The sequence below is a fragment of the Argopecten irradians genome, chromosome 9 (assembly GCF_041381155.1).
Source record: "Argopecten irradians isolate NY chromosome 9, Ai_NY, whole genome shotgun sequence".
Classification (NCBI taxonomy): Eukaryota; Metazoa; Mollusca; class Bivalvia; order Pectinida; family Pectinidae; genus Argopecten; species Argopecten irradians.
The window spans coordinates 42713605-42727793 of NC_091142.1; the positions used below are offsets into that span (position 1 = coordinate 42713605).

General features: G+C 33.3%; 1 protein-coding gene across 2 annotated transcripts in view; it reads left to right on the forward strand.

Annotated features, from left to right (window-relative positions):
• The window catches only part of LOC138332374 (scavenger receptor cysteine-rich type 1 protein M130-like), a 30876-nt gene that overhangs the window by 13653 nt on the left and 3034 nt on the right, over positions 1 to 14189 (forward strand). For both annotated transcript variants that reach the window (XM_069280454.1, XM_069280453.1), the window contains 5 exons: positions 1874 to 2070; positions 2711 to 2845; positions 3627 to 3767; positions 9428 to 9562; positions 13846 to 13986. In XM_069280454.1, coding sequence (XP_069136555.1) covers positions 1874 to 2070; positions 2711 to 2845; positions 3627 to 3767; positions 9428 to 9562; positions 13846 to 13986 — 749 coding nt within the window. The remainder of the gene's footprint in view (positions 1 to 1873; positions 2071 to 2710; positions 2846 to 3626; positions 3768 to 9427; positions 9563 to 13845; positions 13987 to 14189) is intronic.

The window sequence follows — 14189 nt, forward strand, 5'->3', positions numbered from 1 at the left end:
CGGAATTTCCCATATTCATTTTTCAGATATTATATCCAGGCAAAATAATGGCTTATTTGTGCCATTTCTTAGCTTTGTATACCATCAAATCGGTGGCATCGTGACATAAAATTAACTGGTATAACACTTTATATTATCAGACTATTACACTTTATAATATTCAATATATAAGATGTTCTTTATAAAAATGTTACCGCTCGATTTCGGTCAAATAATATAACTGTGAAAAAAGTCATTTTTTGGGGGGTAGGGGTGTAGAAAGGCTAATTACTCAAAAATTCTGCGGTCAATTTTTTTTGATATTCTTTCATCATAACCCAAACACATGTCTTATTATGTGGACAAAAAATAAAGAAAATTAAACGCCACAATTTTTTTAAATTAGTTTTTTAAGTTGAAATTCAAATGCGAAAATTGGGCCTTTTTAGGCCTCATTTACACGCATTCGCGTGAAAAATACACACTTATTGTATTTTTAAGAGTGGAAACGACATTGAGGTCATTGATAGCCATATAAACTTACACATTAAAGATAAAAAATGTTGTTGTTAGTAATATTTCAGTCAATTACCAAGCTTTGAAAATCTGTGTGTAAAATTGTATTTTGAGAAAAACAGACGGTAAAGTAGGGTTATTGAGAGTACAATATTTCCAAAACCGCACGGTCAAATTTCAAATAAAAGTCTTAATAAACAGTTTATTAACCAATCTTTCAGTGAGCAAATTTTAAAGAAAATTAAACGAGGGGAAATTTTTGGGCCTAACTGTATCGAACCACCTTAAAGATGACTTATTGAAGTTACCTAGTTGAGCTGAAAAAAAATATCGGTGATAATATTTTAATGATATATGAGGAAACGTAAGTATACTAATTTCAGGACTTTTTTCTATACACTTAGCAATGACATCTTTATTTTGCTTTCAGATATGCCATAACATTGAGTAATATTAAGTATTATTCATTGATTTCAAACATATGTTATATATACGAAATATATGTCCATTGATTTCAAACATATGTTATATATACGAAATATATGTCCATTGATTTCAAACATATGTTATATATACGAAATATATGTCCATTGATTTCAAACATATGTTATATATACGAAATATATGTCCATTGATTTTAAACATATGTTATATATACGAAATATATGTCCATTGATTTTAAACATATGTTATATATACGAAATATATGTCCATTGATTTTAAACATATGTTATATATACGAAATATATGTCCATTGATTTTAAACATATGTTATATATACGAAATATATGTCCATTGATTTCAAACATATGTTATATATACGAAATATATGTCCATTGATTTCAAACATATGTTATATATACGAAATATATGTCCATTGATTTTAAACATATGTTATATATACGAAATATATGTCCATTGATTTCAAACATATGTTATATATACGAAATATATGTCCACTGATTTCAAACATACATGCATGTTATATATACGAAATATATGTCCATTGATTTCAAACATATGTTATATATACGAAATATATGTCCATTGATTTCAAACATATGTTATATATACGAAATATATGTCCATTGATATCAAACATATGTTATATTTACGAAATATATGTCCATTGATTTCAAACATATGTTATTTACGAAATATATGTCCATTGATTTCAAACATATGTTATATATACGAAATATATGTCCATTGATTTCAAACATATGTTATATATACGAAATATATGTCCATTGATTTCTTTTTACGAAATTTCATATTAACATGCTACATTCATATTTATTTTTATGTACATTATTAATTGAATTAATATATTAGGCCAATTGTTTTTACATGTTTATATTTCATGTACAATGTACAGTTTTGGAAAAACACTTGACAATGAAGTTTTCGGATCCGGTACTGGTACGATACAAGTTGACGGGTTGGATTGTAGTCCCAGTAACACACCTCCAATACACGCTCTGATGTTAGGGGATACGCTATGTTCCTTTAATGGCTGGGGTATTAATGACTGTAGCCACTCAGAAGATGTCGGCGTGATATGTTCACCTAATGGTATGTCAGCAGCCTGTGAAATTGAATAGAATTAAAAGTTGTTATCAATGCGGAAACATGGGTCTAGTATATAAAGAGAAAAGTCAAGTGCAAAGGCATGTATGACCGACTACATAACCATGAAAACAATAAGGCCATAAAAAATGTGGTAGTTACTTTGATGTGTTTAGCGTTACTGGTATTCAGGGTCTAACGTAATGCATTTTATACATATATTACACATATATTACGAATATGCAGACTACAATCAATATTGAATTACATGATATAGACCCATTTTGTATTTTGATTTGACTTCCTGCCATATACCAATACACAATACCATTTACTATCATAATGTAATTACAGTTGTATTCTGTATCAACTTTACTGATTATTCAACCGGTATGTAGAATCAACACGGATTAAAGTGATAGAAAACATATTTTGAAATGTTTATATTAAGTGAGTCAAAAATGTTATATTTTTATCTTGTGACATAAAAGAAACCCGTATGTTATGATCCAAGGTTATATTTTGTTATAGAAAATCATATTCTTGACGCCATCAAGACGTTGTACAGTGTACATATACACTGACAATGCTTCAGCTATGAAGTTCGTTGAGCTTTTATTCTGTTTTTGTTGTTGTTGTGTCATAGATTGTGACGAAGGCAAGTTTGGTTACCATTGCCAACATAGATGTCACTGTAAAGTTCCCGGATGTAACAGTACGACTGGAGTGTGTGACAGAAGAGGATGTATTCCAGGATGGACAGGGACAACTTGTTCCGATGGTAAACGTGATGTGAAATGTACCTGTATCAGTTGATGATATATCTACGATTTCAGGCGTTATTACCTAAATAATCGAGATTATATGAGCACATGTTTCATGTATTGGAAATGATAAGGATATGTTAACATTCAGTTTGTTTAGATTTTTGCATTTGGATTATTAAAGTTTATAATATGTAAATTGCTCCACACAGCCGACAGAGCATAAATGATATTCATCATTTGAACAATAATTGGGTTTGAATCATATATATGTATGAATAATTAACACAAAAAATAACATGTAAATAATTTATTTCGCCTTTGGTGCATGCGCAATCATTATTCATTCCATATAAGATATAGTGCCACAGAATTTTTTCGGGATGCAATTAATTATTTTTCATATTTTAAACTTGAAGTAAAATTAGAGAAGCTCAAACCTTTCAATGGTGGTAATGGTGTGAACTGTAATTAACTTTTGTAACTGAAGAAAAATACTATATGATCCTGCCCCTGGTTTAAAGGTTTATTGTCCTGCGTCTGGAGCCAATAAAGGTTTAATAATATAGTAATTGAGGACGGCTCTAATCTACCAGTGATAATACCATTGGAACAGACTTTCTTTTTCATAGTTCTTTGTTCATGCCCAGATATTACATATCAGTTAGTTCTTCTCTTTACCCTGGTATCTTTGGAATCCTTCCGGAATAAACCCTTTGCAAATACGTAGTCATCACGTATATAAACATCGATATTCCTTTCAATCTACGTTCATAATTGAAATAGTGTGTGAAATAGTGTGTCCTTCTGGAACTTTTGGAGAGGCGTGTCAGAGGAATTGTCACTGTAGGAGCTCTGGCTGTGACCCAGTGACTGGTGTTTGTTCATACCAGTCAAGTGGATGTTTGGCAGGGTGGAAGGGGGAAAGGTGTGATCAAGGTATTTCCTGAAATGTGGCTACATTTAATAATATTTTCATAATAATAAATTGATATTAAATGGTATGCTAAATTGCATTTCTCTTTAAGTCAAACATTATTAGATAGGTTGTAGGTTATATGTCGTCATTGAGTCTATGTTAGATTGAGAATTGACTGACTTTGTTATCTCTATCTGTTTGCTATTTTCGTTTAGTGGAAAAACGCAATACCATATAAACGAATGACAACTCGGCTCAAATATCAATGTCAGTTATGATAAAATATATTATATTAACATTTTATTATCAACTTAATTTTCCAATAGCATGTGATGTAAATACGTTCGGAAGTTCATGTAGACAGCGATGTCACTGTAAGATCCCTGGATGTGATAAGACAACTGGAACATGTGAACATAGAGGCTGTTTACCTGGATGGAGGGGGTCATCTTGTTCACTGGGTAAGTTATGCTAGTGTTTATTTAAAGATGTGTCAACATGTGGATTAACTTAATCTTATGTATCTTTTATATATATTATAAGCGTATGGAACATTTACACAATTTATACACAGATGTATTTGACGTTTACATTTGTAAGTAATAACACTGATCCCAGAAAATTTTATTTAGTAAAAGGGTTCGGGGCGCACATTGTTGTTCTAAATCTTTTTATTAACTAAATTGCATAACACTAATGGATGGTGAGGCTAAGTAAATAACATTCCAACTACAATGGATTCATTTAACTATACTGATACTATTTTATTAGAATTGAGACTGCATTATATCAGAGACAGAGGTAGGGTACTGAGAGCCGAAACAACGGACAATACCAGCATCTTAAATGGTACTACAAAGCCTATATTTGTGTATGAAAATTGTTGGCTAGTGTATCAGATCGATATATGTAAATGTATCTTGGTATCGGTGAGTTCATTATTTTACTGGAATCGTTTAGTAACATCTAATGTGCACTAAGGCAAAGTAAGTGGGTTTTCACTGCATGAGTTAGCAATTGTCAACTGCGATATCACGGCACGTTCGAATTCAGGTACGATAACCCATTTTATTATACCTTTGCCTTGTTTCATTATATAAAGAGTGTAATGTATCTACATAAAGGTTTTGTTGTCGATGATGTATTTTTGGTAGTTGTGGTTGATGAATAATTACGATGAAGGCGTTGTCTTCTTTCCATGTTTTATTTGTTTCCATATGCATGTTTATTATATTAGATAAAGGACCGTATAGTCCTATACATCCCTGGACGGGAATTACACTAATATTACTCCGTCTACTAAAATACCATGTTCATACAATAAATTTCTCAATGCTTTCTATTGTTGGTTATATGCCCAGGTGTTCTCGGTGTAAAGTGTGTCATGTCTGTAGTGATCCTGTTGGTGTATGTTGTGTCTCGGAGTGTCTGCGCTGTTGTGTATGTTGTGTCCGGAGTGTGTTTAAATAATATCTCAGTCTCTTATATACTCGATACCATCAAGCAGGAATGACGTAAAGGACACGAGTTTCCTAGATTTATATCAGGCAATGAGTCTGAATAACATCTTCCTAGATATGAATTAACTACTTCCTATATGGAACTTAATTTTTTAATCAACTGCCTGAATTTATATTCACATTGGTCCAATCAAATTATAGAAGTTATATATAGCTTACTTTAACTTAAATCTTTAAATCAAATTTCCATATCAAGGCATCGTTATACTACAAGAGTAGAGAATAAAATGCTATTATGTCTGCTCGTTTAAAACCGATTTTTACCTAGTAAATAGTCATTCGAAATATTTACATGAAAATGAGCAATTTACCTGCATTCGAATTTTCGTCGACTTCTGCTTAACCATGAATTTGAAGTGGATAACACATTGGGAATACTTTATTTGGAACTTCTCTGACTTGTATCTTCATTTCAAACTGAAAAAAACCCACAAAGCGCTAAGGGGATCCAGATTTGACGCTGCAGACGACAATTTATTACATATCTGAGCAGCATGGCAACTTAGAAGAGGAATCTCGAGAAAAAATTGGTGACCAATAGAGACAGGGCATACACACAGCTAACAAGTTATGATAGCATATTTCTCAAAGGAATAATAGAACAGTTATTGAATGGGTTTATTCGGAAATTATCACTTAAATTGTCCCTCTCGAAACAACCTATTTCCCTCCGCTTCGTTTCGGAAAAAAGTTTATGGCTCGGGTGACAATAAAAGTGTTATTTCCCGAATAAACCCATTCAATAACTATATACTATAATTTTAATCCTCTTTGAAAATTCATCAAAAAAAAAAAAAAAAAAAAAAAAAAAAAATAAGGGAACTAGTAGGACAGGTTATGATGCGTTTCGTTGGAATTTTGCATAGTGTTGAAATAAAATTAAAACTTCTAAATTCAATTCGTTTACTGTTTAGTTTAAAAACAAACGACGCAAAACTTAACCGATATATGTTACCTAACATTTGTTTATTTTGAATAAATTATGTTATATAACAACGATTTATATTTGAAATTGTAATTGATGTTAATTTTACACTTTTCTTGGAATTGCTTTACTCAAGATCTCAAAACATGAATATCTATAAGATTTTATGTTTTTGAAATGAAGCCTATTTTCCCTTGTGAATATTGAGCGTCGTTACTCAATATTTCGATCCATTTACTTGTTTTCTGTCACAACAGGTTGTCTTTCTGGAACGTTTGGAGAGGCGTGTCAGAAAAATTGTCATTGTAGAAGCTATGGATGTAATCCGGTCACTGGTATATGTATACGCCAGTCAAGTGGCTGTTCGACAGGTTGGAAGGGAGAGAGGTGTGATCAAGGTATTAATTCTTCACGGTAAAATGGCTTTTTCTTTTAAAAGGCAAGAAGTAAAAGAAATGACTCTCCTGGTATTTGAAAACTGTTCATTTAGTCTCTATTTAATTACGTGATTAAAACAACCCCAAAGATTCAGCAATTACCCTCTTTGTGTTGATTTTCATTTGTAGCATGAATTTTTCCATCATTACAGTTAAAAGTTGTGCCATAATTTTGGGATTTGTTTGTCCAGTCCTGCTTTTTCATTTACAATATCTTAAACATCTTTTTGATATTCAAAGTTAATCCTGATTGTGTTCTGTTAAAAAGAATGTGATGTTAACACGTTCGGAAATTCGTGTGCCCAGCGATGTCACTGTAAGACACCAGGGTGTTACAGTGGATCAGGAACGTGTAAACATGGAAGGCTGTTTACCGGGCTGAGAGGGGATCATCCTGCTCACGAGGGTAGGCTATATCTATAGACCTCATTTATAATAACTAATCATGTAACTAGTTAAATATTTGTGGCCGACTCCATGTAAACATTGGTAGTGTTATCCGAGCTTGTACATAAACACAGTTGTAGGTTATTGGAAATTTGCCAGTAATTGTTAGATTGACTATATCGGATACTGCATTGTTTCAAATTAAATTGTTGTAAGTTATCAAAATGACCCGCTGATGTATATATTTTACTATAAAACTATTTAATATTTTTTCTGTTTAGAGCGAATAGTAAGTTCAAAATATGAACCATATATATAGAGATTTATCACATAATCCGCTTGATATCCAGTGATTTCGCGCGAGTAAATATTGTTTTGTGTAATGTCACTCAGTGTAATATGACCTGGAGCTATTTCTCATTGGCTGTAAATTCATTTTGACGCTCAGACAGAAACAATATAATGACTTCAGGAAAAATGGCGTGACGTCAGGAATACGAGGCCGGCGGGATACAATGGCGGCCTCTGATAGATTTTTGGAATATATTTTTACATGAAATTCTCTGTTATGTGGATATTTATAGTTATGTGATAAAAAGTATTCTTAGATTTGTGTTCATTTTATATGAGATTTTATGAAACTCGCCTCGAAGTTTTAATTTTTGCTCACCAAGGATCGCAAAAATAAAAATTTCTTAGACTCGTTGCATAAAATCTCATATGAAATGAACACTCATGTAAGATCCTATATATATTATGAAATGTGGATGTCTACGGAATGATCGTATGTATCATGTTGATATAGCGAATATAATTGTCCGGAATCTGAACCTTACTTGGCCAGTGTTTGCTGATTTCAAATAAATTTCATATCAGCAGACTTATTCATACATTGATTGATATTTTACATTGGATGGTATGATTCATTTGGACCTTTGAGGTGCATGACGCAGGGTATCTTCATTATCGGGAATTTATTTATAATGCAGATATTTGAATCTTAACTCCTCTTAATGTTTTTGTCCGAAAATATAAACAAACATGATATCGTAATTACTCCCTTAGTATTGATCATTTGTTTGTCATTTATACCAGTTTGCCTTTCTGGAACCTTTGGAGAGGCTTGTTCATACCGATGTCACTGTTGGAGCTCAGGTTGTGATCCGGTGACTGGTAATTGTACATTTCACACAAATGGCTGTCTAGCTGGATGGAAAGGCGATAGATGTGATCAAGGTAAAATCTTATTTGAAATTCACAATTACATTAATGAAATGTTTTAAAAAATTACAATTCTTGTTACTGAATAATTAATGTAATTTTAATCAGTGAATAAATTTCAGTTCCAAACCAGTCTATAAAGACCCGAGGAACCAGCGAAAAATGATCTCTATAGCCAATTGGCATCAAAATCGTGTTATAAAAGTGTCACTGTTTTAGGATCTTACGAAAATACACAGACATTTAAATGTTTTATTTCAATAATTGTAAAAAGTTCAACTAGATTTATATTTGGAGACAGCAGCAAAAAATCTATATTCAGTACACTGAGTATATCATTATAATATATGCTAATATGCATAGTCGCTACAAACATGATGAATGTGTTTATAGAAGCATATTTGGATCGTTATAACAACATATTACAATTGTGTATAGACACAAGTCAGACATGTTACAGAAAAACACATTAATACATTATGTACATGTACTGATAAAGACTGAAATCTTAGTTTTAGATTCTAGAAGCAGACATTGAATGGGCGAATTCTAAAGTTCACCAGAACGTGACTCCTAATGAGATGTTGCCAGATACTCTATCTAACGGAGTGTTGCACACAGATCTTACATGAGTGTTCATTTCCTATGAAATTTTATGAAACGAATCTAATTTTTTTTTTATTTTTGCGAGCCTTGACTTTATGAAACGAGTCTAAAAAGTTTTTTATTTTTGCAAGCCTTGGCGAGCAAAAACTAAAACTTCGAGACGAGTTTCATAAAATACTTCCTATGAAATGAACACAGATTTAAGATACTTGTTAACACATAACTACAAATACTTACATAACTAAAAATTTCATGTCAAAATGTATTCAGAAAATCCAGCAGAGGCCGCCATTGTGTCCCGCCGTCATCGTTATCCTGACGTCACATCATTTTTTCCTGACGTCATTATTGTTTCTGTCTGACGTCACAATGAATTTCCAGTCAATGAAAATCGCTCCAGGTCATAATACAATAGTGATATACGCAAAAAAATAATACACGGGCGAAATAACTGGATATCAGACAGATTGTGTGATAATAACATATAAGTCGTAAATTAGTCTTCATATTTGAAGCTACACAGTTATAACCATTAATTGTGGTTGTTTTGTTTTATAATTACCTGTATTTGTGTCTTTTAATAGCATGTGACGACGATAAATATGGCTTTTCCTGTAGTAGACGTTGTCACTGTAAATTGCCAGGATGTAACAGTATAACTGGCGTTTGTAAACGTAGCGGCTGCATTCCGGGGTGGAGAGGGGAGAATTGCCATACAGGTAAATCATTACTAAGTTGTAATGGAGAGGGTAGAATTGTCTTACAGGTAAATAATTACTAAGTTGTAATGGAGAGGGGAGAATTGTCATACAGGTAAATAATTACTAAGTTGTAATGGAGAGGGAAGAATTGTCATACAGGTAAATAATTACTAAGTTGTAATGGAGAGGGGAGAATTGTCATACAGGTAAATAATTACTAAGTTGTAATGGAGAGGGAAGAATTGTCATACAGGTAAATAATTACTAAGTTGTAATGGAGAGGGGAGAATTGCCATACAGATAAATCATTACTAAGTGGTAATGGGAGAGGGGAGAGAATTGTCATACAGGTAAATCATTACTAAGTTGTAATGGAGAGGGGAGAATTGTCATACAGGTAAATCATTACTAAGTTGTAATGGAGAGGGGAGAATTGCCATACAGATAAATCATTACTAAGTTGTAATGGAGAGGGGAGAATTGTCATACAGGTAAATCATTACTAAGTTGTAATGGAGAGGGGAGAATTGTCATACAGGTAAATCATTACTAAGTTGTAATGGAGAGGGGAGGATTGCCATACAGATAAATCATTACTAAGTTGTACTGGAGAGGGGAGAATTGTCATACAGGTAAATAATTACTAAGTGGTAATGGAGAGGGGAGGATTGCCATACAGATAAATCATTACTAAGTTGTAATGGAGAGGGGAGGATTGCCATACAGATAAATCATTACTAAGTTGTACTGGAGAGGGGAGAATTGTCATACAGGTAAATAATTACTAAGTTGTAATGGAGAGGGGAGGATTGCCATACAGATAAATCATTACTAAGTTGTAATGGAGAGCGGAGAATTGTCATACAGGTAAATCATTACTAAGTTGTAATGGAGAGCGGAGAATTGACATACAGATAAATCATTACTAAGTTGTAATGGAGAGCGGAGAATTGTCATACAGGTAAATCATTACTAAGTTGTAATGGAGAGCGGAGAATTGACATACAGGTAAATCATTACTAAGTTGTAATGCAGAGGGGAGGATTGCCATACAGATAAATCATTACTAAGTTGTAATGGAGAGGGGAGAATTGCCATACAGATAAATCATTTACTAAGTTGTAATGGAGAGGGGAGGATTGCCATACAGATAAATCATTACTAAGTTGTAATGGAGAGGGGAGGATTGCCATACAGATAAATCATTACTAAGTTGTACTGGAGAGGGGAGGAATTGTCATACAGGTAAATAATTACTAAGTGGTAATGGAGAGGGGAGGATTGCCATACAGATAAATCATTACTAAGTTGTAATGGAGAGGGGAGGATTGCCATACAGATAAATCATTACTAAGTTGTACTGGAGAGGGGAGAATTGTCATAAGGTAAATAATTACTAAGTTGTAATGGAGAGGGGAGGATTGCCAAACAGATAAATCATTACTAAGTTGTAACTGAGAGCGGAGAATTGTCATACAGGTAAATCATTACTAAGTTGTAATGGAGAGGGGAGGATTGCCATACAGATAAATCATTACTAAGTTGTAATGGAGAGGGGAGGATTGCCATACAGATAAATCATTACTAAGTTGTAATGGAGAGGGGAGAATTGCCATACAGGTAAATCATTACTAAGTTGTAATGGAGAGGGGAGAATTGCCATACAGGTAAATAATTACTAAGTTGTAATGGAGAGGGAGAATTGCCATACAGGTAAATCATTACTAAGTTGTAATGGAGAGCGGAGAATTGTCATACAGGTAAATCATTACTAAGTTGTAATGGAGAGGGGAGAATTGCCATACAGGTAAATCATTACTAAGTTGTAATGGAGAGGGGAGAATTGCCATACAGGTAAATCATTACTAAGTTGTAATGGAGAGGGGAGAATTGCCATACAGGTAAATCATTACTAAGTTGTAATGGAGAGGGGAGAATTGCCATACAGGTAAATCATTACTAAGTTGTAATGGAGAGGGGAGAATTGCCATACAGGTAAATCATTACTAAGTGGTAATGGAGAGGGGAGAATTGCCATACAGATAAATCATTACTAAGTTGTAATGGAGAGGGGAGAATTGCCATACAGGTAAATCATTACTAAGTGGTAATGGAGAGGGGAGAATTGTCATACAGGTAAATCATTACTAAGTGGTAATGGAGAGGGGAGAATTGCCATACAGGTAAATCATTACTAAGTTGTAATGGAGAGGGGAGAATTGCCATACAGGTAAATCATTACTAAGTTGTAATGGAGAGCGGAGAATTGTCATACAGGTAAATCATTACTAAGTGGTAATGGAGAGGGGAGAATTGCCATACAGTAAATCATTACTAAGTTGTAATGGAGAGAGGGGAGAATTGTCATACAGGTAAATCATTACTAAGTTGTAATGGAGAGGGGAGAATTGCCATACAGATAAATCATTACTAAGTTGTAATGGAGAGGGGAGAATTGCCATACAGATAAATCATTACTAAGTTGTAATGGAGAGGGGAGAATTGCCATACAGATAAATCATTACTAAGTTGTAATGGAGAGGGGAGAATTGCCATACAGGTAAATAATTACTAAGTTGTAATGGAGAGGGGAGGATTGCCATACAGGTAAATCATTACTAAGTTGTAATGGAGAGCGGAGAATTGTCATACAGGTAAATCATTACTAAGTTGTAATGGAGAGCGGAGAATTGTCATACAGGTAAAATCATTACTAAGTGGTAATGGAGAGGGGAGAATTGCCATACAGGTAAATCATTACTAAGTTGTAATGGAGAGGGGAGAATTGCCATACAGGTAAATCATTACTAAGTGGTAATGGAGAGGGGAGAATTGCCATACAGATAAATCATTACTAAGTGGTAATGGAGAGGGGAGAATTGCCATACAGATAAATCATTACTAAGTTGTAATGGAAAGGGGAGAATTGTCATACAGGTAAATCATTACTAAGTGGTAATGGAGAGGGGAGAATTGCCATACAGATAAATAATTACTAAGTTGTAATGGAGAGCGGAGAATTGTCATACAGGTAAATCATTACTAAGTGGTAATGGAGAGGGGAGAATTGTCATACAGGTAAATCATTACTAAGTTGTAATGGAGAGGGGAGAATTGCCATACAGGTAAATCATTACTAAGTGGTAATGGAGAGGGGAGAATTGCCATACAGATAAATCATTACTAAGTGGTAATGGAGAGGGGAGAATTGCCATACAGGTAAATCATTACTAAGTGGTAATGGAGAGGGGAGAATTGCCATACAGGTAAATCATTACTAAGTGGTAATGGAGAGGGGAGAATTGCCATACAGATAAATCATTACTAAGTTGTAATGGAGAGGGGAGAATTGTCATACAGGTAAATCATTACTAAGTGGTAATGGAGAGGGGAGGATTGCCATACAGATAAATCATTACTAAGTTGTAATGGAGAGGGGAGAATTGTCATACAGATAAATCATTACTAAGTGGTAATGGAGAGGGGAGAATTGTCATACAGGTGAATCATTACTAAGTTGTAATGGAGAGGGGAGGATTGCCATACAGGTAAAGCATTACTAAGTTGTAATCACTTCAGACAATAACAGGTATGGGACTATTCATTGTATACAAATACATGTAATTGATAAGGTATTATAGTTATTCATTTCATTATTTCATTGAATGTTCATAAAGTAGTCGACGATCAGGCAAATATTTGTATATCTGTTCTTGTCAATAGATTAATTGACTAGGTGTTCTTGGTTACATGCATATTTGTTCGCATGTTCTTAGTCAGGAATAATTGAAGAGAGAGAGGCATACTTATGCTAATCTATTTTATAAAAAGTACACCAACACACAAAAATAATAATCAACTGTAACATATTTATCGGGAACTCATAGGTATATAAAATGTCCAAAAGTTGTCTTTATATCTGTTTTAGACGACAAGCAAATAACTTATTCGCTCTGCTGTTCATGAAGTCATATGGATCCGTGATTAAGTCTAAAACGAAGAAATAATATTTTCAAACCTTATATTAAGTATTGATATTAATATATAGATATTATATTATGCATGTAAAAAGTAAACAAAGGAGAATAACAACTGGTCAAGGATTGCTAACCTCTAGCAATTTCCTAGCGATAAAAATAATTGTTTTCACAAATATATAGAAGACACACTCTATAGCAATCAATATTTTAATAATCTCAAAATTTGTTTTTTTTAATCTCTATTGATGCAACTATTTCAAATTGATCAACTTTCATTTATAATAAGAAAAATAAAACACCATTAAATGAACGTCTTTATAGCTTGCTCTTCCGGGACATTCGGTCAGTCTTGTTCATCAAGATGTCACTGTAAATCATCGGGCTGTGATCCGGTCACAGGTGTCTGTACAAACCAGACGGAAGGCTGCCTTGACGGTTGGAGAGGAGAGAGATGTGACGAAGGTTTGCTGAAGTTGTGAAAATCATAAAAATATATTTCGAACAAATAAATAATCTCGTGAATTGATATACATCTTATCTTCGTTTAAAGTAAATAAAGATAAATCGGATTTCATATATTATAGTGAGAAGGACTTCAGTTATGGTTAGAGTATTACATTTATCGCTCCCATCGAAATTATCACAATCACCGTTATCACCATTAA